A 26,674-nucleotide genomic window follows, 5' to 3' on the forward strand; every position below is an offset into this window, starting at 1 on the left:
AGGAGAACAGAGTGCCACCCTTAGCAAGAATATAAGTAAAAGCTTATGCATTGCTGGCTTATCCTCAGCAGAACGAAGGGGCCACAGTGAATGGGACTGAGCTGCAAGTCACTCGGATTGTGCTGGAGTACTGGGCATGGTCGAGAAACATGGAAGGCGCTGGTGCCGGCCTGCGTCCTGCTGATCACTGGGGTCCCAAGGATCAGACCCCCACCTATTGTACCGGAGGGTACATCATGTTGTGTATTGCTGAAATGTTTATTGATTTTAGTGATGTATTCTGTTTCTAGGAAAGCTGGGTGAGAGCATGGCAGCCATTACTGCAGGGGTTGCCCATCAATAACGCATCAATGGAAAATATGCCGAGCTATGCAGCACTACATTCATCTCCAGCTGCAAAATCAGATTTTCCATTCATAAGCTGGGTGGGCACCCCGATAAGAGCTGTTTTATGGTCACTCGCATTTATTGTCACCCAGCTTTCCCAGGAACAGATACAATACGTAGATGTAATGAGTGGATGGCTGAGAACGTCTTCAGGTTATTTGTGTTCTTGTGTTAAAGAGAGAAATAAAAATGAGCAAAAAAACGTTGACGCCCTAAGAATCAGATGTGATGCCAAACCGTACACAAAGGCAGGAAACAGGCAGCAGAGCCGTCAATGAGTGGATGTGTAGGAAGTGACTGAGCGTAAGCTCAGCGGGCAACATCCCCGCATTACAGGGGAGATCCGCGTGTACGGCTAGGACATCTTCTGGGAGCCCTCAGAGCAGGAATACTTCTTCCGGACAAGAGTCTGCACTGGATCTCCTGGATGATGACAGTAGGAAATATCTACACAGAAAGCAGCATCTTCTCTGTATTCCTTAACTCGTAGTTCTCCTGTACCTCAGCCTATCGAATAGGATTGCTGAAACCGGAGGAATACCAATGTACTGCAAATCTGTGTCAGGAATCTGAGGGTCAGCCTCAGATTCGGGGCGTAACTAGAAAAGGCTGGGCCACGAAGCAACTTCTCCGCAAACACAGTAGTTATTCCTCCTTAGTGCCCCCTAACAGTAGTGAAGCCCCTAAAGTGTTAATAAAAATAAGAAAGTAATACTCACCTAGCCCCGTCCCCTGATGAACACAGCACGTCATGCTCTGCCCCACAGCGGAAGCCATGCAGTGATGTCATCGCACTTGCTGAGCGGAGCAGGAGAGCGCACAGGCTGGGGATAGGCAGAGGGATAATCCTTGGCCTGTGCGCCGTCCTACTCAGCCCCGCAGGCGCGATGTCACTGCAACAAGCTGCTGTGGAGAGCACAGGCCGGGCCCGAATCCGGCCTTGCCTGACTATAGATGCAATCATTATTCTGTGTGTGCAGCCTGGTGGGCCCCTCTGCTACTGTGGGCCCCGTAGCAGCCGCTACAGTGATAGTTTTGCCCCTGCTCGGACTTAAACATCAGGTTTTAAGTACACGTGCCAACTTTTTGGCTGATCCTTCTGGGAGAGCGGGCCCAAAATTTTTTCAGTGATCTTTTTATGAGTCACACCCCTTTTCAGAAAGGTCACGCCCCATTACACAATGTGCCACCACCCCCTCACTTCGTGTTTGGATGCCAGGGCTTCGGCTAATGCTCACTTGGCGATTTTCGGAACTCCCATAGAAATGGAGAGCACACCGCACATGTGCAGTGCGCTCTCCTTCTCTATTGGGGGCACATTCTGGAGATAGGTGTGGGTCCTGGCCATATGTCACTAATGTCTGAGAACATAAAACCCCTATCTCCATTCTCTCATCCCTCCCAGAAGTCATTCAGCTGATTTCAGGGACCAATTTAGACCGTATTTGTGGGGTCGGAAAGGATATTTTCTCCAAAATTTGGAAAAATACCCTGTATTCTCTTTTTTCTTTCAGTGCTGATCAGTTTCTGTATCTCTTCACACAGCTTAAAAGGATCAGCGCATGAAATGGGGCGGGGGGGCGGGGGTTGTGATTTAAATTGTGGTTTGTTCTATTACGCAAGATATATTGGAACAAAAACTTCACAGGAACTCCAAGATTTCCGTACTTCAGAGGTGCGATTAGCATAGCCTTCTGTTTTGAAATCCACTTTCTTTAAGGATATTGTTACGTTAGTAACCAGCGCCCCCTGCTGGTCACAACACAATGCAAGCCAAAATCCTGACTAGACTTCATGTCCTGTGCAGCTACAAAGTAAAGAAAAGTGTATCTAAATGTGCTTCTAAGATAAAAACAAGGTAATTGTCTTGATGCATGGAGTCAAGAAAGCACCTGTAGAGTATCAAAGTAAAAATGCCCTATAGTGTCCAGATAATAATAATGACACAAAGCACATATAAAAACTATTTATAATGCCCAAATAATAGTGCCATACAGTTCCCATAAATGCCACCGCACAATACTTCTGTACCTAAATAAAACCAAAGTACTGTGCCCACCCCACAGGGGATATCATCATCCAGTGCCAAAATAACTGTACCATAAAGAGTCAAAAAATACCACCATACAGTACCATATCATACAGTATCCAATTAATACCACCATACAGTACCATATCATACAGTATCCAATTAATACCACCATACAGTACCATATCATACAGTATCCAATTAATACCACCATACAGTGCTCGGTAGTACCACCACAGTGTCCAAATATTACACCTAGACAGTACTCACCATACAGTGCATAAAATAACACCTCCATATAATGCACAAAAATAATGCCATATGGTATTCAACTAATGCCACTAAAGGGATTTTTCAGAAGCAGAATATAGGGGATAGGTCATCCGTATCTAAGCAGTGGGGGCCAACGCCCGGCACTGCCACTGATTTGCTGTTTGAAGAGGCCATGGTTCTCCGGTGAGTGCTGCGGCCTCCTTGCAGCTCACCAAGCACTGCGCCATACATTGCGTAGTGGCTGTGCTTGGTATTGCAGCCCAGACGAATTGAATTGAATGGGAGTGAGCTGTACATAGGTCATGTGACCGATGAATGTGACATCACAAGCCTAGAAAAAGCAAAGAAGAAAACGGGGGTCAGTCAGCACATCCCAATGCGCAGGTGCACGTTGCTATGGCTGAAAACACAACATAGAACTAAACATACAATGCAACAGCACTCTGCAAACCAAATAAAGTACAAAAACGTATTGTAATGCGAATGCTATGCTAATTTATAAGCTGAGATGCTTGGCAAATACATTTTGTCACAGGCCTAGAAAGAGGCAGCAGAGGTCATCGGAGCGCCACAGCCCCTTCAAAGAGTAGAACTGCGCGGGCGCCAGGAGTCGGACCCCCACTGATCGGATATTAATGACCTATCCTGAGTGAATGATATAACGATTTCATACCGATATGTAGTAGACAATCATGATGATCTCGCTCGTCTCACAGCCACCTCTCCCCTCGTTCTAGCCTGTATAGGTGGGACGGATATGGAGTGGTGATAAGTTCTATAATCAGTTACTTCTGAAGTGGACACTTTTTAAACAAAAATTCAGTGTAATGTTCTAATTTGTAACTTCATACAGAAGCCAGTTACTGATTCATTAGCAATATTACTCACTATTTGCTTATAGCTCCGTGACATGGCATCTATGTAACTCTGTTTTATTCTTTCTCTTCTTACAGGTGGAAAATCTAAGTAAGTATATTATTTATATCTCCTCCTTTGATTGTTTGTTTGTAATTTGGAAATTTCCAGTGATATTGGAGCTGTACACAGTTCTATACGGTGGAAACATATAAAAGCATTGTTGTATATAAATAAAAAAATATTCAAAATAAATATCTTGATACAAAAAATAGTGTTCATTAAAAAATTCTACTACTGTTCTTTACATACAGCACCTATGAAGACCATTGTCTCCATGGTAACAGACTACAAACACACCATGTGTAGTCGGATGCTGCAGTGATGTGTTCCTCTCTTTGATTCAACTGTTTGCTAATCTCCGAACGGTATAGATGGAGGAAAGCAGGGGCATAGCTATAGTGGAAGCGGCTGCTACAGTTCCGAACTCAGAAGGGGCCCATCTGGAAGATTATATTGTTAGGGCCCCTTCAACAGTATTATACAATGACATTATATACAGTGCCACGATATACAGTATATACGTGCAGAAAATGAACTGAGCGGCTGCCGGGCTTAGTCTAAGAGCGCGACTGTGACTAGCCGCAGGAGTGAGGGTTTAATGGGAGGAGGGGGTTGCTGGGTGGGCAGGGCTGTTCAAAAATTTGTTGTGGTGCCCAGTCAGTTTTAGTTATGCCACTGGAAGAGAGTAACAGATGACGGCAGGGTCAGACTACGTAAAGGGTTTGCTTGTAGTCTGTAACCTTGGAGACACATGAGTCTGTACTGGAGCTGTAGACACAAAACAGTCGTTTTTTTTTTATAAAGACTGTTTGCAAAGTTGCTTCTTTTCTTATTTTGGATGGATTGGAGCAGTACAAAAATGGTTGCAATGGTGGCCATACCATTTATAAGAAGCAGATTTAGGGTGATTCTTCAGGGATTCCCGCTGTCAGTGGTGTGGTGCACTGAATCATAACATCACTCTGAAGTATACGGGTGAAATTTATAGATAATGTATATACTGTGGATATGTTTGCATTCAGGCTTTAGTATCACCATTATTATTTTTTTCTTCTTTTGTCTGGCAGGAAAGAACACAATTCAGCATCACAGGCAGAAAGTGTAAGTATTATATCATTCTTGGTTTATCTAGCCACAAAAAAGCGGTTGTGGATTTCAGTCTGGCGCACGGACTGCCGGAGGAGGCATTCAATTTATGCGCAGGACCTATGAAGACTGGCATAGCACATACCAGTCTTAATATATTAGGGTCATAGTATGAATAATAGGGGAGTATTAGGCTGGGCTCACACTTTAATATGCCCCCCACCAACTGGGTTTTCTGTTGGGGTCATAAATTTGAATAACCCAAAACGATATCCAAACATATATAGGTACATGGACTCCCTTTGACCTGCTTTCTGTTTGTTTCTGGCTTTTTTCGCCAGACAAAATACTGCAGTAGACCGAAGCTGGAAATAAAAGGAAAGCAGGGCAAACTTAGTCCAAAGGTGAATCGTATGGACTCTGTATGCCTCGCTCCAGTCAATGTACCCATTGTGGTATATGTTTGCATACCGCCTTGTGGTACTCATACGTATGGTCTGGGGGTGGGGGGTAATATAATGTGAACCCAGCTTTCCTCACAGTATACAGACAGCACATACCTTACAGTCGGCACCGTTATCCGTGTAACCTTCTCATGCCTAGTGAAGACTCCTAAAACAAGCACAGAGGACGTCTCCGCTATAGCGTGCAGAACGTCCTGTCACTCACCATTCCTGGAGACATATTCTCCTCTGTATGTTAAAGGAAAACTGTGCTTTTCAGAAACCACTTATAGGTCCCTGTGGAAATGTGTGTAAAAGGCCGGATGACTCTGCTTTACACATCTCATGCTGATTTTGAGTAACTTGATATTTTCACCTTGATTCATGTCTAAAGCTAAATTCAGATATACTGGTTTCCCAGATAGCGGTGGATTGTGGGAGCTGAATAGGCCGTTATATAGGAAGTTAAAGGGGTTTATCTCAGACAATGGGGGCTTATTGCTAGGATATGCCCCTATTGTCTGATAGGTGCGGGTCCCACCGCTGAGACCCGCACCTACAATGAGAATACATGTGCAGCTGCCCTCTATTAATTTCTATGGGGCCGCCGAAAATAGCAGAGTGCTGGTTCGGCTAATGTCATCTGCCCCATAGAAATGAATGGGAGCATGAGGGTCCTCCCAGCCACAGCGCTCCCCGCTTTGTTCTCGTTGTAGGTGCGGGTCCCAGTCTTGGAAACAACACCTATCAGATAATGGGGGCATATCCTACCGATATGCCCCCATTGTCTGAGATGGGAATACCCCTTTAACAGGGTTGTGCTATTAAGACAACGTTCCCCTATCCACAGGATACAGGATAACTGTCTGATTGGCAGGGGTCTGACCGCCCAAGCTCCCCATTTAAATGGAGCGACGGTCACAGACGCATGCTGCCGTTCCATTTAGTTCTATTGGGCTGCTGGAGATAGGCAAGCGCTTGTAGTCAGCTATCTCCAGCAGTCTCATAGAGTTGAATGGAGCAGCAGACACACATGCCTGCCTGCTGCTTCATACAAAATGGGAGCTCGGGCCCACCTTCTCATGATCAGCGCCCCCAGCTTTCAGACCCCTGCTGATCAGATATTTATCCTCCATAGAGTCCAGACTTTAGGCTTTCATTTGAGGGTATCTGCATTAAAATTGGATGAAGGGTTTAGGAGTTTCAGCTCCTTTACATGGGGCACCCTGTTTTTAAAGGGACCAAAAGTAATCAGACAATTGACTCAAAGGCGGTTTCATGGGCAGGTGTGGGCAATTCCTTCTGGCCTTTTATGTGCTTACTTAAGAATGAAATAATGGAGTTGATTTGAGGTGTGGTGCTTGCATTTTGAAGATTTTGCTGAGAAGTAAACATGCGGTCAAAGGAACTCTCCATGAAGGTGACACAAGCCTTCCTTCATCTGCGAAAACAGAAAAAAACCATCCAAGAAATTGCTACACTATTTGGAGTGGCAAAATCTACAGTTTGGTACATCCTGAGAAAGAAAGAAAGCACTAGTGACCTCAACAATGCAAAAAGATCTGGACACCCACAGAAGACAACAGTGGTGGACGATGGCAGAATAATTACCATAGTGAAGAGAAACCCCTTCACAACAGCCAACAAAGTGAACAACACTCTCCAGGATATAGGCCTATCAGTATCCAAATCTACCATAAAGAGAAGACTGCATGAAAGGAAATACAGAGGGTTCACTGCACGGTGCAAACCACTCATCAGCCTCAAGAATAAGAAGGCTAGAATGGACTTTGCTAAAAAAAAAAATCTTAAAAACCAGCACACTTCTGAAAGAACATTCTTTGGACGGACGAAACCAAGATCAACCTCTACCAGAATGGCGGAAAGAAAAACGTATGGCGAAGGCATGGTCCAGCTCATGATCCAAAGCATACCACATCCTCTGTAAAACACGGTAGAGGCAGTGTGATGGCTTGGACGTGCATGGCTGCCAGTGGCACTGGGTCCCTAGTGTTCATTGATGATGTGACACAGGACAGAAGCAGCCGGATGAATTCTGGGGTTTTCAGAGACATACTGTGTGCTCAAATCCAGCCAAACCGATTGGTCGGAGTTTCATAATACAGATGGACAATGACCCAAAACATAAAGCCAAAGCAACCCAGGAGTTTATTAAAGCAAAGAAGTGGAATATTCTGGAATGGCCGAGTCCGTCCCCTGATCTGAGCCCAATAGAGCATTTCACTTGGTAAAGACTAAACTTCAGACAGAAAGGCCACAAACAAACAGCAACTGAAAACCTCTGCAGTAAAGGCCGAGCATTAATAAGGAGGAAACAGCGTCTGGTGATGTCCATGAGGTCAAGACTTCAGGCAGTCATTGCCAACAAAGGGTTTTCAACCAAGTATTAGAAATTAACATTTTATTTACAATTATTTAGTTTGTCCAATTACTTTTGAGCCTCTGAAATGAAGGGATTAAGCTTAAAAAATGCTTTAGTTCCTCACATTTTTATGCAATTATTTTGTTCAACCCAATGAATTAAAGCTAAAAGTCTGAACTTCATCTGCATCTGAATTGTTCTGTTCAAAATCCATTGTGGTAAAGTACAGAACAAAAAATATATATGGACCTTACTGTAGGTGATAAATGTCCCTGGTAGGACAATCCCTTTAAGGCACTGTCTGTTTCCCAAAGCAATCTGCAAGATTCTGAAAGCAGCAGTAAATATGAACATAAGAAAAGGCATAAAATAGCCCAAAATCAGTACAAAACCATAAATAAAGTATTTCTAAACTTACTCTATACGCAGAAATGGTAAAACCGCTATTGAGAAGCGATGTATAGTTTTTACCCAGCTAATTCATGTAATACATCTTTCTTCTCCTCAGGATTTCAAGCACACAAAGTCCTTTGTGATATGAGAAGATATTCTGTGTCGGTGGCCATTGCAGCACTCGCCATCGCCACAACGATTGACTTGAAAAAGATCTATTTTTGCATTAAATATTCTGTGGGGAAAAAACAAGATTTTTGTGCTTTCATCTGGATTGGGGAAGTAGTTCAGCTGTAACCTATTGAGCATCTTCCTACCAAGGCTGTGGCCATTGTGACCGGGAACGATCTGACGCCGTCTCTTGGAAACATTTCTTCCGGGAAAGACTTTTTCAGCTCGTATTGTTGTAGTCGCTATTTTTACACTGAACAACGCATGAACGTTAAAGGAACTGTCGTATGTGTATATAAAGCGATTTATTGCTATACCATATTGTGTGGCCTAACATAGAGCAGACACTCTGTCAAATGAGTAGCAGTGTTAACCCTTTCAGACGAAAAGCTAGATTAATAGGCAATGTGCTAGTAAGAGAAGACATTATATACATTAGTTTTATATATTCTTTTAGATGCCTTAAAATAGCTGTAAAGTATCGGAAAGTGGGACAATGGGCCTGAGTATAAAAACTAGAGCAGGTAAAGAAAAAAGGGGGCGTTACCTGTAACAACCAATCAGATTCTAGCACCAGAGGTGGAATATGAAGCCCCTGCTCAACAAACAAGGGGCAGGCTTTACGCAAACCCACCCAAAAGTAGTTGTTTGGGCCATCCACAGGCATTCATTTTGACTCTTTAAAGGCTGTACACACCTCCCAGGGGTAATTTTTTTTAATTTTATTATTGCATTCTATTCAGTTTGGACTGACAATAGTTTTTTCACTTGGTCTTTTATTAAAAATTTTCAGCCAATTTTCACAGCATAATGGTGTAATATGTGTAATTGCAGAGCAGAAGGCTTCAGTGTTTACTAAATCCCGTCATCTGACGGCTCATGTGAATCAGGTATCTGTGATCTCCTGAAGCTCGTAGACACTTATTTATGTCATATTCTTATCAGAGTGACAAGAATTGAGCTGTAATGATATTTATGAGCTGTCAAGAGCTACAGACTGAGCAGGTAAACAGAAACTGAAAGTCTGCAGATATACTCTCCATTAACCCCTGTAGTAGAAGAACTGCTGGAATTTTTTAATAAAGATCAATTAAAAAAATGATTTTTAGCCCAAATTTAATATAATGCAATAATAATAAATAAAAAAAGGCCTCCAAAGGTGTCCATAGCCTTTAAATGTTGGATAGTATGCCCACCTACCATGTGACATTTTTAGAACTGGTACCTCCTCACAGAGGGCCTTTGAAACCGCTTCTACACCTCTTAGGCTGGGTTCACATCAGGTTTTTCTCATCCGTTTAACGTATACAAAAAAAAGTATATGTTAAACCGATGTCTCAGACTGATGCCATACAGTGGCATCTGTTTAACATAGAGTTCCATTGTGAAAAAATATATACGTTTATTTTTTACTGGACGCTGCAGGATACAAGAACGTGGTGTATACATCAAATGGAGGCATAAAACGTGATGTGAACCCATCCTAACACCTACCTACACCGCTGCCCGTACCTCTCTTTTTTTGTAGTGCTTTGAAAACGCTGTAAAAACTTAGATTGGTTGCTTTGGGTAACTCTATTTTTCATCTTTTCTAGTTATCTATAAAGCCCAATTCACCGTTTCACAACAAACTTTCAGGGAGATTTGTAAAAACTGTCTAAAAAACACCTTTTTGTTGCCCATAGCAACCAATCACAGCCTAGATTTCATAAAGTTTTTAAAAAAAGAAAGAAAGCTGGACTGTGATTGGTTGCTATGGACAACAGACAGTATTTCTTTTAGATATAGCTTTCATAAATATAGCCATGTCATTTAGCAACCTCTACCTTGTGGCCCGTGGTAACACATCACAGTACAGCTTTCATCTTTACTAAGCAGTAATAGAAATGAAAGCTATAGCTGCCAACGGTCCCGAATTTTCTGAGACGGTCCTGGCAAATTTTGTCAAGCTCTTCTGGGCCAAACATGTGTTGGGTGTACGTATGCCCTGCCCATAAGCGGGAGGTCCCTCAGATTTGTGGACGTTCCCAGGGTGGGGCTTGCATTTCCCCTAAATTATCAACTGCAGTGTTAGTAAGTTTGGAAAGCTGAACTCTGATTGGTTGTGGGCAACAAGGTCTCCATTTTGATAACATTACACCTATGGGTTTGAAACCTGAAATGATTGTAATTATTGGGTTTTCTGAGTAGGACATTTAAAATTGTAAATGTAATTGAACTGATTTGTTGTTCACCCGATTCGCCAATGTGGGTAAAAACCTGAAGCTCCTGGGCCCCAAATATAAAGTCTGTAACAGGGTCCCTCAGCCTCAGTGCCATGGATAACATGTTACCAATACCTCTGCACCTCCTATAGCTTTGTCCCTGAGAAGCTCATAAAATGCAATAGTGGGCGATCTAGGGTCTCTACCGTAGCTTGCACAGTGTACTTTTACCATATGCGCCAGGAAAGAGTGTTCCTCCGCTGGGGTTCCTTCAGCGATACCCTGTATTTAATGTATGGAACTGCAGAGCAGACTGTGCATTTCTTTACAGAGACATCCAGTAAGGCTACATTCACACGACCATATTTATTTTGCGGTCCGCAAAAAATACGGATGACATCTGTGTTGCATCAGTGTTTTTTTTTTGCTGATCCATTGTAACAATCTGCAAAAAGGAAAAGAATAGGACATGTTCTATCTTTTTTGCGGTGATACGGAACGGACATATGGATGCGGATAGCACACTGTGTGCTGTCCGCATTTTTTGCGGACCCGTTGAAATGAATGGATCCGCATCCTAGCCACAAAAAAAATGTGGATCAGATGCAGACCAAAAATACGGTTGTGTGAATAGGGCCTTAAACAGACTTATATACGTTATCGGAACTATTCTGTGTAGGTGCAGGCTGGTCACTGCCTGGTACAGCTTTCATGGCGTTGGTAGAAGCAGAGAACGTTCATTGCATAGCATTCACATTTTAAGTAACTGCAGAGTATTATATTATTATAGCTTCATTTTGTATGGAGCTATAACAGAGCCCCCATAGAGGTGCATGTGGTATCAACCCTACCTCCATATGCCACCAATTATATGGGCATAATATACAACGAAAAGCTCAATAAGCGCTGTCTGTAGTTTGATAGGATGGGCTGCAGCTTGTGTATATTTTATTCCTTAAGCTTACTTCAAAATCCTAATCAAAACTGTATGTAATAGTGACAACTGTTAGTCTGATAATAGTTATGATTGGAATTTGTGCCAAGATTTGGGTAACATATCATTTATGTTGTGTTTTTTTTTTTTTCTGGCCCTATGTACCCCAAACACTGCATATTTGTGCCCCTTATACCTCTTTTTCATGTCAGCACTTTCCTATCCCCATTCTTATCATCACTGCATCCTGGCAGGATGTTTACATGCAGAACTTCCTGTTTTCATGAGCTTCCTGCTGTGTTTTCTAACTGAACACAGGATGCTTTGCTCTAAAATATTTCACAGGTCCTGCTCCGCCTACCACACTGTTCTCTCTGTAGTAGTCACACAACCCATATCTCCCCTCTCCATGTTAGGTGGAGCATGCCCTGTGAACAATAGAGCAAAGCATGCTACGTTTAGTTAGAAAACCTAAGAGGAAGCTGATGAAAACAGGAAGTTCTGTATGTAAACATCCTGCCAGGATGCAGTGATGATGAAAACAAAGATAGGAAAGTGCTGACATTACAGGATGCAGTTTTGGGGTACTCTGTACAGATAAAGAAAATCTGTATGAAAACATAGAACCATTTATATGTCAACTCTATTGTCGGTGAAGTCAGTTTTCTTGCCCATTGCAAGTGGTCACAATTCTGCTCTTTAAGATCACTGCTATGGACTTCAAGTTCAGTATTCTGTTCCATTGTGATAAAATTATAAGAACTATTATTCTTCATACCTCATGACACTACGTTTTTTTAGTAAGATAGTAAAAAAATTTGGATAAATAGTAGGTGTATCTAGTCGTATATCTCATTGAGGGTGAACCTTCAGGACAATGAAGACCTAAACTGTGGCCTAATTGAGACCTTCCTAAGGACCTATGCAGACAGCCACCACATGCTGAGGTACAGGCTCGCTTCTGTGTGTGCCAAATCCTACAGAAAAAGCCTCTATAAAAACGGAGCCACAATATGGCCGTGTGCGTGAGCTCTTAGAGTGATCAGTGAAAGTGAGGCCTATATGGTCTGGTTTTCAAATTAACGAATATATCTTCTTGTTTAAAAAATCAGTTCTCAACTAAATAGTACAAATAAGACTTATTACGCACCAGTGTATATACAGTGTATACCCTCCAGCATTGCTAGCTTTCTATAATTTTGTTCTAAAATTTTGAATCTCATCTTTAAAGTTTTTGGTCAAGTTAGGCTAGATTTCCCAGCCCTCAGTTTTATGTACCTGGGCATTCATGATGTGGAGATCTTGTGTTCCCCATGCCCGCTATCTCCCAGATTTTGACACCTTCATCACTTAGTAACTGCTGTCATGTTCCTCTCCCACCACCCTAGTCTAGGGAGGAAGGGGTGGATTATAATATACCTAATGTATCAGACCAGAAGAACCTCAAGTTCTCATCGTCAGAAGGAAGCTACAGATACAGTGTCATATAATAGTCAATTAAACCTACAGCTATTCAGAGTCACACTAGGCATTTGGGAATATTTCAGGTCTTCCCTATATGTTCCGGACATCTACTTTTACAATAAGATAGGTGTAGAATAGATTTTTTATATATAGCACCATTAAAAAAAAGTTTCTGCATTGCCAACGCAGTATTAACCAAGTGTAAACCATTTCTCGACCCAAAGCCAGAGACTACAACATGTTGGACAGTCAATCGTAGACATCTGGAGAAGGACTTTGGATGGTGCAGTCCTTTAATTTCTGTAATTGTATTTATTTAAAGTTGTAAGGGCTTGTACATGTTACTGCCAGTGATTAGCATGGGAATCTATCTAATGTACTTTATGTTCATTATAGGCATGGAAGGACAACCAGCATTGACATCTAACTATTCGTGGTGCAGACAGTGGAGGCTTAAAGGGGTAGTCCAGGATTAGAAAAACATGGCTGCTCTCTCCTAGAAAGAGCACTTAACCTGTCCTTGGCCTGTGTTTGGTATTTTCACTCCTCTCTATTGAAGTGAATACTAGGCATTGAACATCTTTTTTAAAGAAGTCGGACAAATTTTTCTAATAATGTACCATCCCTTTAAGATGCTGACAAATCTATATTTTTTTTTTTGGGCTTTTACAAAACGTCCTGCAATTCTGGCAGTTTTTGGGGTGAATTCTATGGGAAAATGTCTGAAAAAAATGCCACACCCAGAGCCACACACCAAAAAAATCAGCTTTTGGCCCCATGCACACGGCCGTGTTTCACAGCCGTGTGCGGGCCGTGGAACCGCGGCCTGGATCCCTCCTGAGAGCAGGAGCGCACGGCGTCACTGGTTGCTATGACGCCGTGCGCTCCCTGCTGCCGCCGCAATACAGTAATACACTGGTATGATCTATACCAGTGTATTACTGTACTGTGCCGGCAGCAGGGAGCGCACGGCGTCATAGCAACCAGTGACGCCGTGCGCTCCTGCTCTCAGGAGGGATCCAGGCCACGGTTCCACGGCCCGCACACGGCTGTGAAACACGGCCGTGTGCATGGGGCCTTTGTAGGGCATTTTATATTTTCCTGTTGACCAGCAGGTAACAACATCTGTCCACAGCATTTGTGGCTCAAAAAAATAATAATAAATTCAACGTTTTAGAAAAAAAAACGTTGTGGGAAAGGCAGTTTTATATTATTTCATTCCAGAATGCAGCCTAGAATTTAAAAAAGTGTTAAAAATGTTAAGAAAAATGCACTGCGGGTCTCAATAGAAAATCTTTTCTGATGATTTTCTAAAGTTGGATCCTTTTATTGAAAATACAAACTACTGTTTGCCAAGGCTTTAGATATGACGTATTATGATTACCTAGTATCTTGTACCAATCACTGGTATTGGCATGTACAAACCAATATTAATCAAAATGATTCCATCTTGGTAAAAAAAAATATTTTTCTTTGAAATTTTATTTTTATGTAAGAATAATAAATGTGCCTTAATTTAAAGTTCATATGAGAATGTATACATTTTTTCTACTGACTATATATAGTTTGCCGACCCTCACAGGCCTGTAAAGTTTGTGTTTCTTTGCTTCTGTTGTGTATTGCACTATAGCGTCTCAAGGACGTCTGGTAAAGCCTATTCATCTTCCTTTGTGCATGCCTGTAAGATGAAGATATACATAGCTTAGCACTTTTTGCAGATTATAAGCTGTAGAATAATGTCAGAAATAAAGTGTTTTTTTTAGTAGAGCTTTTGTGTGTGGCATCGTTATTCATATATGTATTTGTCTCCTTTCTATGTAGCTCCAACATATTCTGCAGCTCTGCACATAGATACTCAAGGTCTTACTGTGCTGCACATAGTTGCCAACAGTCACGAATTTGCAAGGGCTTCTAGGAACTAGTGGGGACAGGTATCCACAGGTGCAATACAAACCTGGAGTTAGATTGGCCCGGAAGAGGTCTAGGTGATGAGTGTCTGAGCCATAGCCCCTTACCGGCAGCAGGATATGTAAACAATTGCAGATACCGCCAGGTCTGGGGTTCTGTACTAATCTCCCACAAATGTTTTAATTAATTAGCCTTTCATGAATGAGATCCAAATAACCCTCATATGTGGTGGTCAGGAAGTTACAAAAACAGCCGAGACGTGAACGGCAGCTACGCAAAATGTTTCCATAACTCTGCCCACCCTGACCAGGGTATTCCAATTGTGTCCATGAAAGGCTGGAATAGGAATTACCCTTTAATGACTCTGGCTGGGTTGTCAAACCACCGGCACATCAGGCAGATTTACTAATAGTATCACACTTAACAGTCTCTAATACACATCACAGTCTTAATTAGATTTACTGTCCTGGTGCGTGAACTTTTTATAAATTTGGAGTATCATAAATCTTGCGCCACATTCACGCTACAATTCCATCTCTATGCTAAAAATTTGTCAGTGCGTCAGAATTTTGTCCATGTGCCAAAAATTCTGTGCAACAAAAAGTGTCCGTGTGCCAAAAAACTGTCTAGTCTAAGTCGACTCCACTTATTAATTGACGTCATTTTACTGTAAAATGGGACAAAACTTTTGGAACACAGAGGTACATTTAGGTCATGCCCCTTTCACATGAAGCCACACCCCCTTGTCAGACGAGGTGTAAAAAGCTTAGAAAAGTGTGTAAAATATTAAATATAATGCAAAGCATGAAGTTGTTTTGGCATAAAATGTGCCCAAAACTTTTCAGTAGTAAATCTGCCCCATTGTAGCTGAAACCACTCCGACATACAGACTGCACAGTGGAATGTGAGACCCAGGTAGAATATTTTTTGAGTGTTTTCGAGTGAAGTTTAGTCCACACGTATAATATAAAATGCATTGTGCAGTACGCCGTCCTGCAGGGTACTGCAATGTGAGGTCATGGTTAATGGGCAAACGAGGGTTACTCCCAGTTTGTATGGAGACCCTGGGCAGGCGTACAGCAGTGATAGAGAGGCTGGCACAGGGGTCCTCTGGGGCACTCTCTGTATTTAGGGACCAGGCCTGATGGTGGATGAGGTGCCCTGGATGTTGCAGGCGTTTAATGTGCCTAGGACAAGGTCCCTTTAAGATTCGTGACGCCAGTGCCTGTAACGGTGGCACACCAATTTATAGTTGTAATAAGTGAGGAACACAGGTTGTGGTGAATTAAACTTTTCTTTACTGGAAACGGTTAAACTTTATACAGTACTTTGTAAGTTCCAGATAATGCAGCAGTAATCAGCAGGCTTCACATTAATGGCAGGTACAATGTCTTTGCAAGATACTCAGAGGGTAAAGACAACACTCACAGACCAGGCTGCACTATTCCTCAGATATCCTGGCTGGCTGTATCCCAAGGCCAGTATGCCCTAATGCTGGCTTTTATCCTTGGTAGAAATCCTCCTCAGGAATACAGGTCCTTCTAAAAAAAATTGCATATTGTAATAAAGTTCATTATTTTCTGTAATGTACTGATAAACATTAGACTTTCATATATTGTAGATTCATTACACACCAACTGAAGTAGTTCAAGCCTTTTATTGTTTTAATATTTATGATTTTGGCATACAGCTCATGAAAACCCAAAATTCCTATCTAAAAATATTAGCATATCATGAAAAGGTTCTCTAAACGAGCTATTAACCTAATCATCTGAATCAACTAATTAACTCTAAACACCTGCAAAAGATTCCTGAGGCTTTTAAAAACTCCCAGCCTGGTTCATTACTCAAAACCGCAATCATGGGTAAGACTGCCGACCTGACTGCTGTCCAGAAGGCCATCATTGACACCCTCAAGCAAGAGGGTAAGACACAGAAAGAAATTTCTGAACGAATAGGCTGTTCCCAGAGTGCTGTATCAAGGCACCTCAGTGGGAAGTCTGTGGGAAGGAAAAAGTGTGGCAGAAAACGCTGCACAACGAGAAGAGGTGACCGGACCCTGAGGAAGATTGTGGAGAAGGACCGATTCCAGACCTTGGGGGACCTGCGGAAGCAGTGGACTGAGTCTGGAGTAGAAACATGCAGAGCCACCGTGTACAGGCGTGTGCAGGAAATGGGCTACAGGTGCCGCATTCCCCAGGTCAAGCCACTTTTGAACCAGAAACAGCGGCAGAAGCGCCTGACCTGGGCTACAGAGAAGCAGCACTGGACTGTTGCTCAGTGGTCCAAAGTACTTTTTTCGGATGAAAGCAAATTTTGCATGTCATTTGGAAATCAAGGTGCCAGAGTCTGGAGGAAGACTGGGGAGAGGGAAATGCCAAAATGCCTGAAGTCCAGTGTCAAGTACCGACAGTCAGTGATGGTCTGGGGTGCCATGTCAGCTGCTGGTGTTGGTCCACTGTGTTTTATCAAGGGCAGGGTCAATGCAGCTAGCTATCAGGAGATTTTGGAGCACTTCATGCTTCCATCTGCTGAAAAGCTTTATGGAGATGAAGATTTCATTTTTCAGCACAACCTGGCACCTGCTCACAGTGCCAAAACCACTGGCAAATGGTTTACTGACCATGGTATTACTGTGCTCAATTGGCCTGCCAACTCTCCTGACCTGAACCCCATAGAGAATCTGTGGGATATTGGTAAGAGAAAGTTGAGAGACGCAAGACCCAACTCTCTGGATGAGCTTAAGGCCGCTATCGAAGCATCCTGGGCCTCCATAACACCTCAGCAGTGCCACAGGCTGATTGCCTCCATGCCACGCCGCATTGAAGCAGTCATTTCTGCAAAAGGATTCCCGACCAAGTATTGAGTGCATAACTGAACATAATTATTTGAAGGTTGACTTTTTTTGTAGTAAAAACACTTTTCTTTTATTGGTCGGATGAAATATGCTAATTTTTTTAGATAGGAATTTTGGGTTTTCATGAGCTGTATGCGAAAATCATCAATATTAAAACAATAAAAGGCTTGAACTACTTCAGTTGGTGTGTAATGAATCTAAAATATATGAAAGTCTAATGTTTATCAGTACATTACAGAAAATAATGAACTTTATCACAATATGCTAATTTTTTTAGAAGGACCTGTATATCCCTTGCTTTAGGTAATGATCCTTCTGCCCTTCAGCTTACTTGTCTAGCTAGAACAATGGCTCTGCTCTGGTTAGGGAACTTGGTTTCTCCCATGAGGTCTTCTCTTGGATGAATCTTCTGAGCCAACTAAGGCCTCTTTCACACTACCGTTTTTTTTTTCCGTTTTGCGGTCCGTTTTTTGCGTTCCGTTTACGGTCCGTATATGGAACCATTCATTTCAATGGTTCCGCAAAAAAAACGGAATGTGTTCCGTATGCATTCCGTTTCCGTATTTCCGTTTTTCCGTTCCGTTGAAAGATAGAACATGTCCTATATTTGGCCGCAAATCACGGTCCGTGGCTCCATTCAAGTCAATGGGTCCGCAAAAAAAAACGGAACACATACGGAAATGCATCCGTATGTCTTCCGTATCCGTTCCGTTTTTTGCGGAACCATCTATTGAAAATGTTATGCCCAGCCCAATTTTTTCTATGTAATTACTGTATACTGTATATGCCATACGGAAAAACGGAACGGAACAACGGAACGGAAACGGAACCACAACGGAAGCAAAAAACGGAACAACGGATCCGTGAAAAACGGACCGCAAAACACTGAAATGGACATACTGTAGTGTGAAAGAGGCCTAAGGCTCAGGAACTTCAGGAAGGCTAGACTGCACTTACTAGTCTCCTGGACTGCACTGCACTGCCCTTCCCTGTCTGGGCCTAACTATATATACTAAGGGCTCTCTAGCTCCCTCTAGTGTCTAGGAGGCTGAACTACACCCTAATAGGCCTGCTACCCAGATAACACAGGGAATTTAACATAAAACCTTCACATTAATACAATAGTCATATTAATCCTTGTGTAGTGCCCACATTTACCTAGTGGGACACTACAATTGCACATCAGTAAGGGTAAAGACACATTGAGGGAAATGTATCAAACTGGTGTAAAGTAGAACTGGTTTATTGCCCAGAGCAACCAATCAGATTGCACCTTTCATTTTCCAAAGGAGCTTTGATAAATGTAAGGTGGAGTCTGATTGGTTGCTAGGGTCAACTAAGCCAGTTCTACTTTGCACCAGTTTTGATAAATCTGCCCCATGGACTGACTGCCAAATAGAAAATTGTGTTAAACAGGATCTCAGTAGTTTTATCTGAAAGACCATGTCACCATTAATGGTCAATTTGAAAACCACATGGCGATGCGGTTTGGTGCGGTTTTACGGTCCTGCGATAGCTATGTCTTGATCGCCGGGCAGCAAATCGGCGTGGTCCTAATGATAAAAGAACCGTGGGGGAGATTTCTGAAGCAGTCTAAATGAAAACCTGTCTTTGTTGTCCACAAATTTACCTACATTGTAGTATATAAGCCCCACCCCCAAATCTCCCAGGACTGCCCGCTTATAGTAGCTCCACCAGCCTACCCATTTTCAACCCAGGAAGCGTGATTCCCGCAATGGACCCGTGTGATACAGCCCTAAAACAGACGTGTCAGCGGAGGTGACAGGTGACCCTTGTGTGCTACACATTCTTCACCAGATACCTTTCTCATAATTAGAAACGGACTTACGAATCTTCAAAATGGCGGCCCTCGCTGTGACTAGGCCATGAGAGCCATGAGCCTGTGACCGGAGCACACGGAGGTATTCTCACTCCCTTTCATAAATCTGCGGCTCAGTACTGATGACAGCGAGGCAGAGCTGTCATGGAGAATTTATGGAAATTAATATGCAGAAAATACTTCTACCCCATTTAGAAGGACGTGTCGGTATATTTTATTACCGTCCAGCTGCACCCCAGGGGCAACTATAACCGTGCATTAGAAATAGCCCATAATAAATAAATTTAAAGATTGACAGAGCTGCGCCCTAGACGTGGACATGAAGTAAATTTGGCAAAAGAATCTGTAGAAGCCAACAGATATTTGGAGTGCATCCATGATGCAGACTATACAATGCTGATGTTACACATACCACTCTATTCATATCTCGTTTGGTTGCTCCCAGAATTTATAAAGTGAGACGTTATTTCTAAGAATGGCTCCATCTGACAGGGCTGTGTATTTCGAGAGGTGACACAAGTTTCTTTTGCTAGAAGACCTTTCCAATTAAGAGATTCCTGTAACTAAACATGGATTCCATCATGGAAACCAAACCCAACAGCCTCTTAGATCTGTACGTTGGTCCCTGAAGTCACAATAGTAATTGCTTCCGGGACCCCCATTGTGTGTGGTAATTTTTGTAAGTTCAGACCATAACTCTGTGGAAAGCTGGTGGTTGGTTCCAAAGAAAAAATACATCTTCCCAAAATCATAGAAAATGGAGATAAAAGAAAAATGAGCAGATGATAATACAGATAAAGCTGATGGGTGGTGAGGACAGGAGCATATTTTGAGTCTTGTATAGTACATGAACATACCAGAAAAATAACATAAAGCCGCCCTCTGTTGCCCAGAACATAAACACTTCTATGCAAAGAGAGCCACAATATAGTGATGTGGAGTTTAGGCTCAAAGTAGAGAAGGCCTCGAGAGAGGTTTCAGCCTGAGCCAAAATGTCAAGTGATGAATAAAGTGAGGATCTCTTTGCATTGAAATCTGTTGCCACCTTTATTTTGGCGATGGTTCTTATACAGTCCAGAGAACTCTACTTAGGCCCCATGCACACAACCGTATTTTAGGTCCATGTCCGATCCGCATTTTTCCAGATCAGATGCAGACTCATTCATTTCAATGGGGCTGCAAAAAATGTGGACAGCACACCACTTGATGTCCACCTCACTATGTCCGTTCGTAGACCATGACCTAGTCTTGTCCGTTTTGTGGACAAGAATAGGCATTTTTAACATAGGGCAGGACATGCAGAATGGGGAAATGCAGACGGTAAAACGGATACAGTCGTGTGCATGAGGCCCCACAGGGTAAGGATTGTTCGTGGCCTCCTCCCAATCAAAGCTGTTTAATGGGACTGAGGTTAAGCAAGTCAGCCAAGGTCTTCCACCATTTCTCTTCAGACATCCCTCTGTACTAAACCAGGGGATATGCCCCGAAGCCTCGTGTACCCCAGCTGCTAGAACGGGAGGAGTGGAGGAAGCAATAGTGGGTTCCTCTGACAAATGGTGTCCTTCTAGACGCTAGGTTGGAGAACAGGTGGAGACAGAGGAACTTTGCAGGGTGCTGCTGTGGAGGTGTCAGGACGGAGGTAGAGGCTGCAGGCACAAGCATTTGTTACCAGAGAGCAGTGGAAAACTGTGCATGACTGCTGAGGCTTCAAGCGGACAGGTAAGATGCTGCTGGAAGGACCTTCTCTCACCTGGGGACTAGTACTTTAGTCAAGAGGCTCTGAGGTTTTCCACCCCAACAGGAGGGGACTGATCTATACATAAGGAAGTTTGTAGACAGGAGGGTCCATGTAAAGGGCTAAGGTCTGTATAAGGGCTCATGAATGCGGCTGTAGTTTTGGTCCCCATCTAATCCTCTTTTTTGTGGATCAGATGCGGACAGCACACTGGTTACCATTCCATGGCCCATGTCCTATTGTCAGCACTCTGTCGGTATCAGTGTTTTGCAGATCCACGATTTGCAGACTGCAAAACGAAGATGGTTGTGTGCAGGAGGCCCAAGTGTGCATCCGCTTTGATGTCTGGTGAAGGGGTTCATATGTACCATTTGTGAGTCAAATGCCATTAGATAGGGCGTGTCCTGTATAAACGGCACATTGCAAAACAAATTTGCACCCAACGTTTAACTCCTCTATTCTGAACAGAAACAATCACGTCATGCAGAATCCATCACACCATAGACCCCAATAGGCGACATTCACTTATTATGAGGTCTATCAGGGTTCTGTCCGTTTGACAACAGTGATGCATGCTGCACTATTCTTCACGTAAAAATCTGAAGGAGCTGCCAATGGAGGCTTAAAACAACCTGTGACAGCAGCGTGAGCATTGCCGGATTGTGTTCATAAACGATCGCTTCCTTGGGAGGTACTTGGCTGGAACGTTTTGTCACTTGCGGGTACTGGGCTGGAACGTCTTGTCACTTGCGGGTACTCGGCTGGAATGTCTTGTCACTTGGGGGTACTTGGCTTGCTGTCCCAGAAGAAGTAGCATTTCCAAAACTTTTGAATGATGGAAGAGCATGACTTTCTCGAGTGGCATTATATGCTGGTGCATTATGGTCTCCCTTCACTGCATGCCTCCTACTTTATTCCTCATCCATTAATCTTAACCCAAGCATGTCCTCCACGGTAAAGTGTGCGTTCTTACTCCAGAATCTGCCTTACACACTACCTTTTTTGCTGCAATCAGTTTTGCATCTCACTTAAAGGGGTATTCCAGTTACGTAAAGTTATCCTGTGGATAGGGGATAACTATTAGATCGGTGGGGGTTCTACCGCTGGGACCCTTACTGATCAGGAAAACATTAATTCCCCATAGGACTGCTGAAGATAGCCGAGTGCAGTGGTCAGCTATTTCCAGCAGTCCCATAGAGAATAAACGGAGCAGCAGGGTACAGGCTCAGCCTACTATTAAGATGGGAATATAGGTCCCCCGTTCCAGTCGAACCCCCACCAATCACTTTGATACTCGGCACAACCCCTTTAGAAGTCTAGCGAGTGTATTCTCTACATAACTCAGTGCTTTATACATGGAAAACCTCCCACTTTAAGTAACTGACACAAGTGCAGATTTGGTCTGTATTGTGGAAGCTGCTGGAGACAATGCGGTTGTAATAATGATAGAATCTTTTCTTGGCGACAAAACTTGCACAATACTAGATATAGCTCGTAAGTGATGAAAACTAAAGATTGCAACCCAGTGCAGAGAGTTTGCTGCCACCTGCTGGTAAAAACGGTGCACTATTAGAGTACCACAAATATAATAAAATGGGACTGACTCCTGATATACAGTATAGGTGATTGTAAAAGGTTAAAAAAAAAAAGTGACAACCTGTACAGTAGATTAACACCTTATTTATCTCGCACAATCAACACTGCAAAAAACAATGGCAGAAAAGCTTATTTTTGTTCATACCCCCTCCCATAAAGTGGAATAAAAAGTAATCTAAAAGTTGGATGTACACAAAAATATGCTAGTGGAAACTACAATAAAGCCCTAATACAGCTATGTCAATGGAAAACTTACAGGTCTTAGAACGTAGAGACAACTTTTTTAAGTTGCAAAAATAGTACAAAACGAAACAAAAACCTACATGAAAATATCTCCGTAATTGTAATATCCAGCAGAGAACAGATCTCCCATTATTCCCCCATACTCTAGAACAGGGGTCAGCAACTCCGGCGCTCCAGGTGTTGTGAAACTACATCTCCCAGCATGCACACTTGATTGCTCTCTGAACTCCCACAGAAGTTAAAGAAGCATGCTGGGAGTTGTAGTTTCACAATAGCTGGAGTGCCAAAGGTTGCTGATCCCTGCCCTAGAATGTACCATCCCAACATGTCAAACTCTCTCCAACCATACAAAACTTAAATGCGACTTGAAAAACTACTTTTTCAGTAGACATAAACCCTGCTACTACTGCACTACCACGTGATCAGCTTCTACCCTCATTCACAGTGTCCTTGCCCTATAAATTGTGAGCCCAGGCGGGCATCAATGCAGCGTGGCATGGAGGCGATCAGGCTGTGGCACTGCTGAAGTGTTATGGAAGCCTAGGTTGCTCTGATAGCGGCCTTCAGCTCTTCTGCATTGTTGGGGCTGGTGTCTCTTGACAGAACCACATAGGTTGTATATGGGTTTAGATCAGACTGGTATGCTGCTCAATCAAGCATAGTGATACTGTGATTATTAAACTAGGTATAGGTTTTTATAATTCTTTTTAACATTTTATAATTCAGGCTTTGTCCATGTTAAAATGATAAAACTTGTCCTATAAAACTAGAAAAGGTTTAAAGGTAGGGATGAGCAAGGAAAGAGGGAGCAGCTCCTGTACCTGCCCTCGATGCTGCTTCTCGGATACATGACTTAATATTTCTTAGTAGTAGATGACCCTCACTAGAGACAACACCTCGGTTTACAAAAAAAAAAAAAAAGAAGGAAAAAATGATGATTACACTCAGCGGTAATCAGATTTTCCAGACCCCACCACAGAGAGAGGATCCGCCGCCAGGGACAGGAAACCGGCAGAATAAAAAGGTGGAGCCTCTCTTCCACCTCAGTGGTTTACAGAGCGTGAGAGGGACTCCAACCCAGGTTAGTTCATCTAATTATGTATACATTTATATTTTTTCCCCTTGCTACACCCTGCAACAGAGAACCATTAAACACCAGGGAGGGAATAATTAAGGGTGCTGTCGTGGGGTCCAGAAAACGATAATTGCTTACCGGTAATTGTTTTTCTCGACACCCATGTGAGGAGGACCTCCCATCCGGGACAGGAAACCTGAGATTATAAAAAATGTTCACACCCCCACCACACCTCAGTGATTGTGATTACCGGTCTCCGGAATGTGCCAACACCACCAAAGCAATAGAAGAGATTTGGCAAGAGATATATATGTATCCTTATCTAGAAAACACTTTTTTATTTTTAATAGGGAGGGAAATTTTGGGGTTGCTGTCATGGGTATCGAGAAAAACAATTACCGGTAAGCAATTATTGTTTTCCCCTCCCCCATGACGGCACCTATGCGAGAATAAAATATAAATCAAATTTTAGGGAGGGACAACGGCCAAAAGAAACTTCCTCCCGAAGGCCGCGTCCTCATTGAGACTAAGCCTATAATGCTTGAACAAAGTATGAGGGGTGCTCCATGTTGCAGCCCTACAAATCTGACTTAAGGGAGGCGTTAGCCCTCTCTGCCCAGGGAGGTGGCCACTGACCTGGTGGAATGAGCCCCGAATCCCTCCGGAGGGGGGAGCCCGAGGGAAGCATAGGACAAGAGAATGGCTTTCTCAACCCATTTAGCTAAGATTCCCCGGGAAACCTTGCGGCCTTTCAGTCTACCCTGATATTGAATGAAGAGATTTTCGTCCACTCTCCAGGGAGCGGTAGATTCCAGATAGAAGATTAAACACCTCCTGACGTCAAGACAGTGGCATTTCCTTTCCAACTGGTTGGCTGGATTTGGACAGAAGGAGGGAAGGACTACGTCCTGATTCATATAAAAATTGGAAACTACTGTAGGACGGAAGGAGGGAATGGGTCTAATAATCACTTTATCGTCCAGAATGGAAGTGTACGGCTAGAAGGCAGAAAAAGCCTGGATCTCGGAGACCGTTCTTGCCGAGGTGATGGCTATTAGAAAGGCCAGTTTACAGAAAAAGCGTCTCCAAGGATAAATCCTGTAATGGCTCAAAAGGATGCTGGGATAGGGCCGTAAGGACTGAATTAAGGTCCCACGGAGGAGTAAGGGGCCACAACGAGGGATGAGCTCTGGAGGCAGCATTCAAAAATCTCTTCACCCAGGGGTGATCAGCTAACCTGCAGTCAAAAAAAATAACTCAGTTCTGCCACCTGGACTTTCAAGGTGGAAGCCTTAAGCCTCTTTTCCAAGCACACTTGTAGAAAATCTAGAATCCTAGGTATTTCAGGCTCCTTAACCACTTTACGTCCGCCCATAGGATATAAACGTCCTATGGGTGGACCTCTATTTCTGAAAGCACGTTTTAAAACGTCCTTTCAGAAACAGCAGCTGCACGCTAATCGTGCAGCTGCTGATCGGGTGGCTCACTGTCAGTGACAGCAGGGCAACCCAGCGATAAGGCAGGGACAGTTCCCAGGTGTCCCTGCCTTCTAGATCGCTGCAGACACAGCACTCACCGAGCGCTGTGTATGCAGAGCAGGAAGCGCTATGCGCTTCCTGTTCCGGCCCGGCGGTCATGTGACCGCCGGGACCGGAGAGTGCAGGAGCTGTGTGAGGTCTCTCACAGACCTCGATCAGCCCTGCACTGAGGCTGTACAGCTCTGTATTGCGCTGTACAGCCTCTTTGGGGGGTGTATTTTTCCTGTAACTAGGGCTACTATGTCAGCCACAGTTACAGGAGAAATCCACTGTGAAAAAGTGAAGCAAATGTCCCCCAGGAGGTCTTGTATGACCTTATGGGGGACGAAAAGTGTAAAATAAAAAAATGAAAAAATAAAAAGTTTCACATGAAAAAAAAAAAAAGGTCCCCAAGTAAGGAATAAAATATAATAAATTTAAAAATAGAAAAAATAAAATAAGACATATTTGGTATTGCCGCGTCCGTAAAAACCAGTTCTATAAAAATATCACATGAGCTAACCCCTCAGATGAACACCGTAAAAAAAAAAAAAAAAGTCAAAACAAGCTATTTGTCACCTTGCATCACAAAAGGTGCAACACCAAGTGATCAAAAACGCGTATGTCCCACAAAATGGTACCAATAAAACAGTCACCTCATCCCGCAAAAAATGAGCCCCTACATAAGAAAATCTCTCAAAAAAAAAAACTCTCAAAAAAAAAAAAAAAAAGACTATAGCTCTCAGAACATGGACACATTAAAACATAATTTTTTTGTTTCAAAAATGCTATTATTGTGTAAAACTTTAATAAATGAGAAAAAGTATACATATTAGGTATCGCCACGTCCGTAACAATCTGCTCTATAAAAATGTCACTTGACTGAACCCCTCATGTGAACGCTGTAAAAATAAATAAATAGAAACTGTGCTAAAACAACCATTTTTTTGGTCACCTTGCCCCATAAAGTGTTATAATGAATGATCAAAAAATCATATGTACCCAAAAATAGTACTAATAAAACTGGCACCTTATCCCCTAGTTTCCAAAATGGGGTCACTTCTTGGGAGTTTCTACTGTAAGGGTGCATCAGGGGGCTTCAAATGGAACATGGCATCTAAAAACCATGTGGAGTTCCTTTTCTTCTGCGCCCTGCCGTGTGCCCATACTACAGTTTATGACCACATGTGGGGTGTTTCTGTAAACCGCAGAATCTGG

The 26,674-nt window shown here is 42.9% G+C and overlaps 1 protein-coding gene across 1 annotated transcript in view; it reads left to right on the forward strand.

Moving 5' to 3' along the window:
• Positions 1 to 8,612, forward strand: part of JAM2 (junctional adhesion molecule 2) — a 107,485-nt gene extending 98,873 nt beyond the window's left edge. Inside the window, exons 8-10 of the mRNA XM_044284334.1 lie at positions 3,643 to 3,655; positions 4,675 to 4,708; positions 8,028 to 8,612. Coding sequence (XP_044140269.1) covers positions 3,643 to 3,655; positions 4,675 to 4,708; positions 8,028 to 8,060 — 80 coding nt within the window. The 3' untranslated portion in view covers positions 8,061 to 8,612. The remainder of the gene's footprint in view (positions 1 to 3,642; positions 3,656 to 4,674; positions 4,709 to 8,027) is intronic.
• The last annotated feature ends 18,062 nt before the right edge of the window (positions 8,613 to 26,674 follow it).

This window comes from Bufo gargarizans, chromosome 3, assembly GCF_014858855.1.
Source record: "Bufo gargarizans isolate SCDJY-AF-19 chromosome 3, ASM1485885v1, whole genome shotgun sequence".
NCBI classification, from domain to species: Eukaryota; Metazoa; Chordata; class Amphibia; order Anura; family Bufonidae; genus Bufo; species Bufo gargarizans.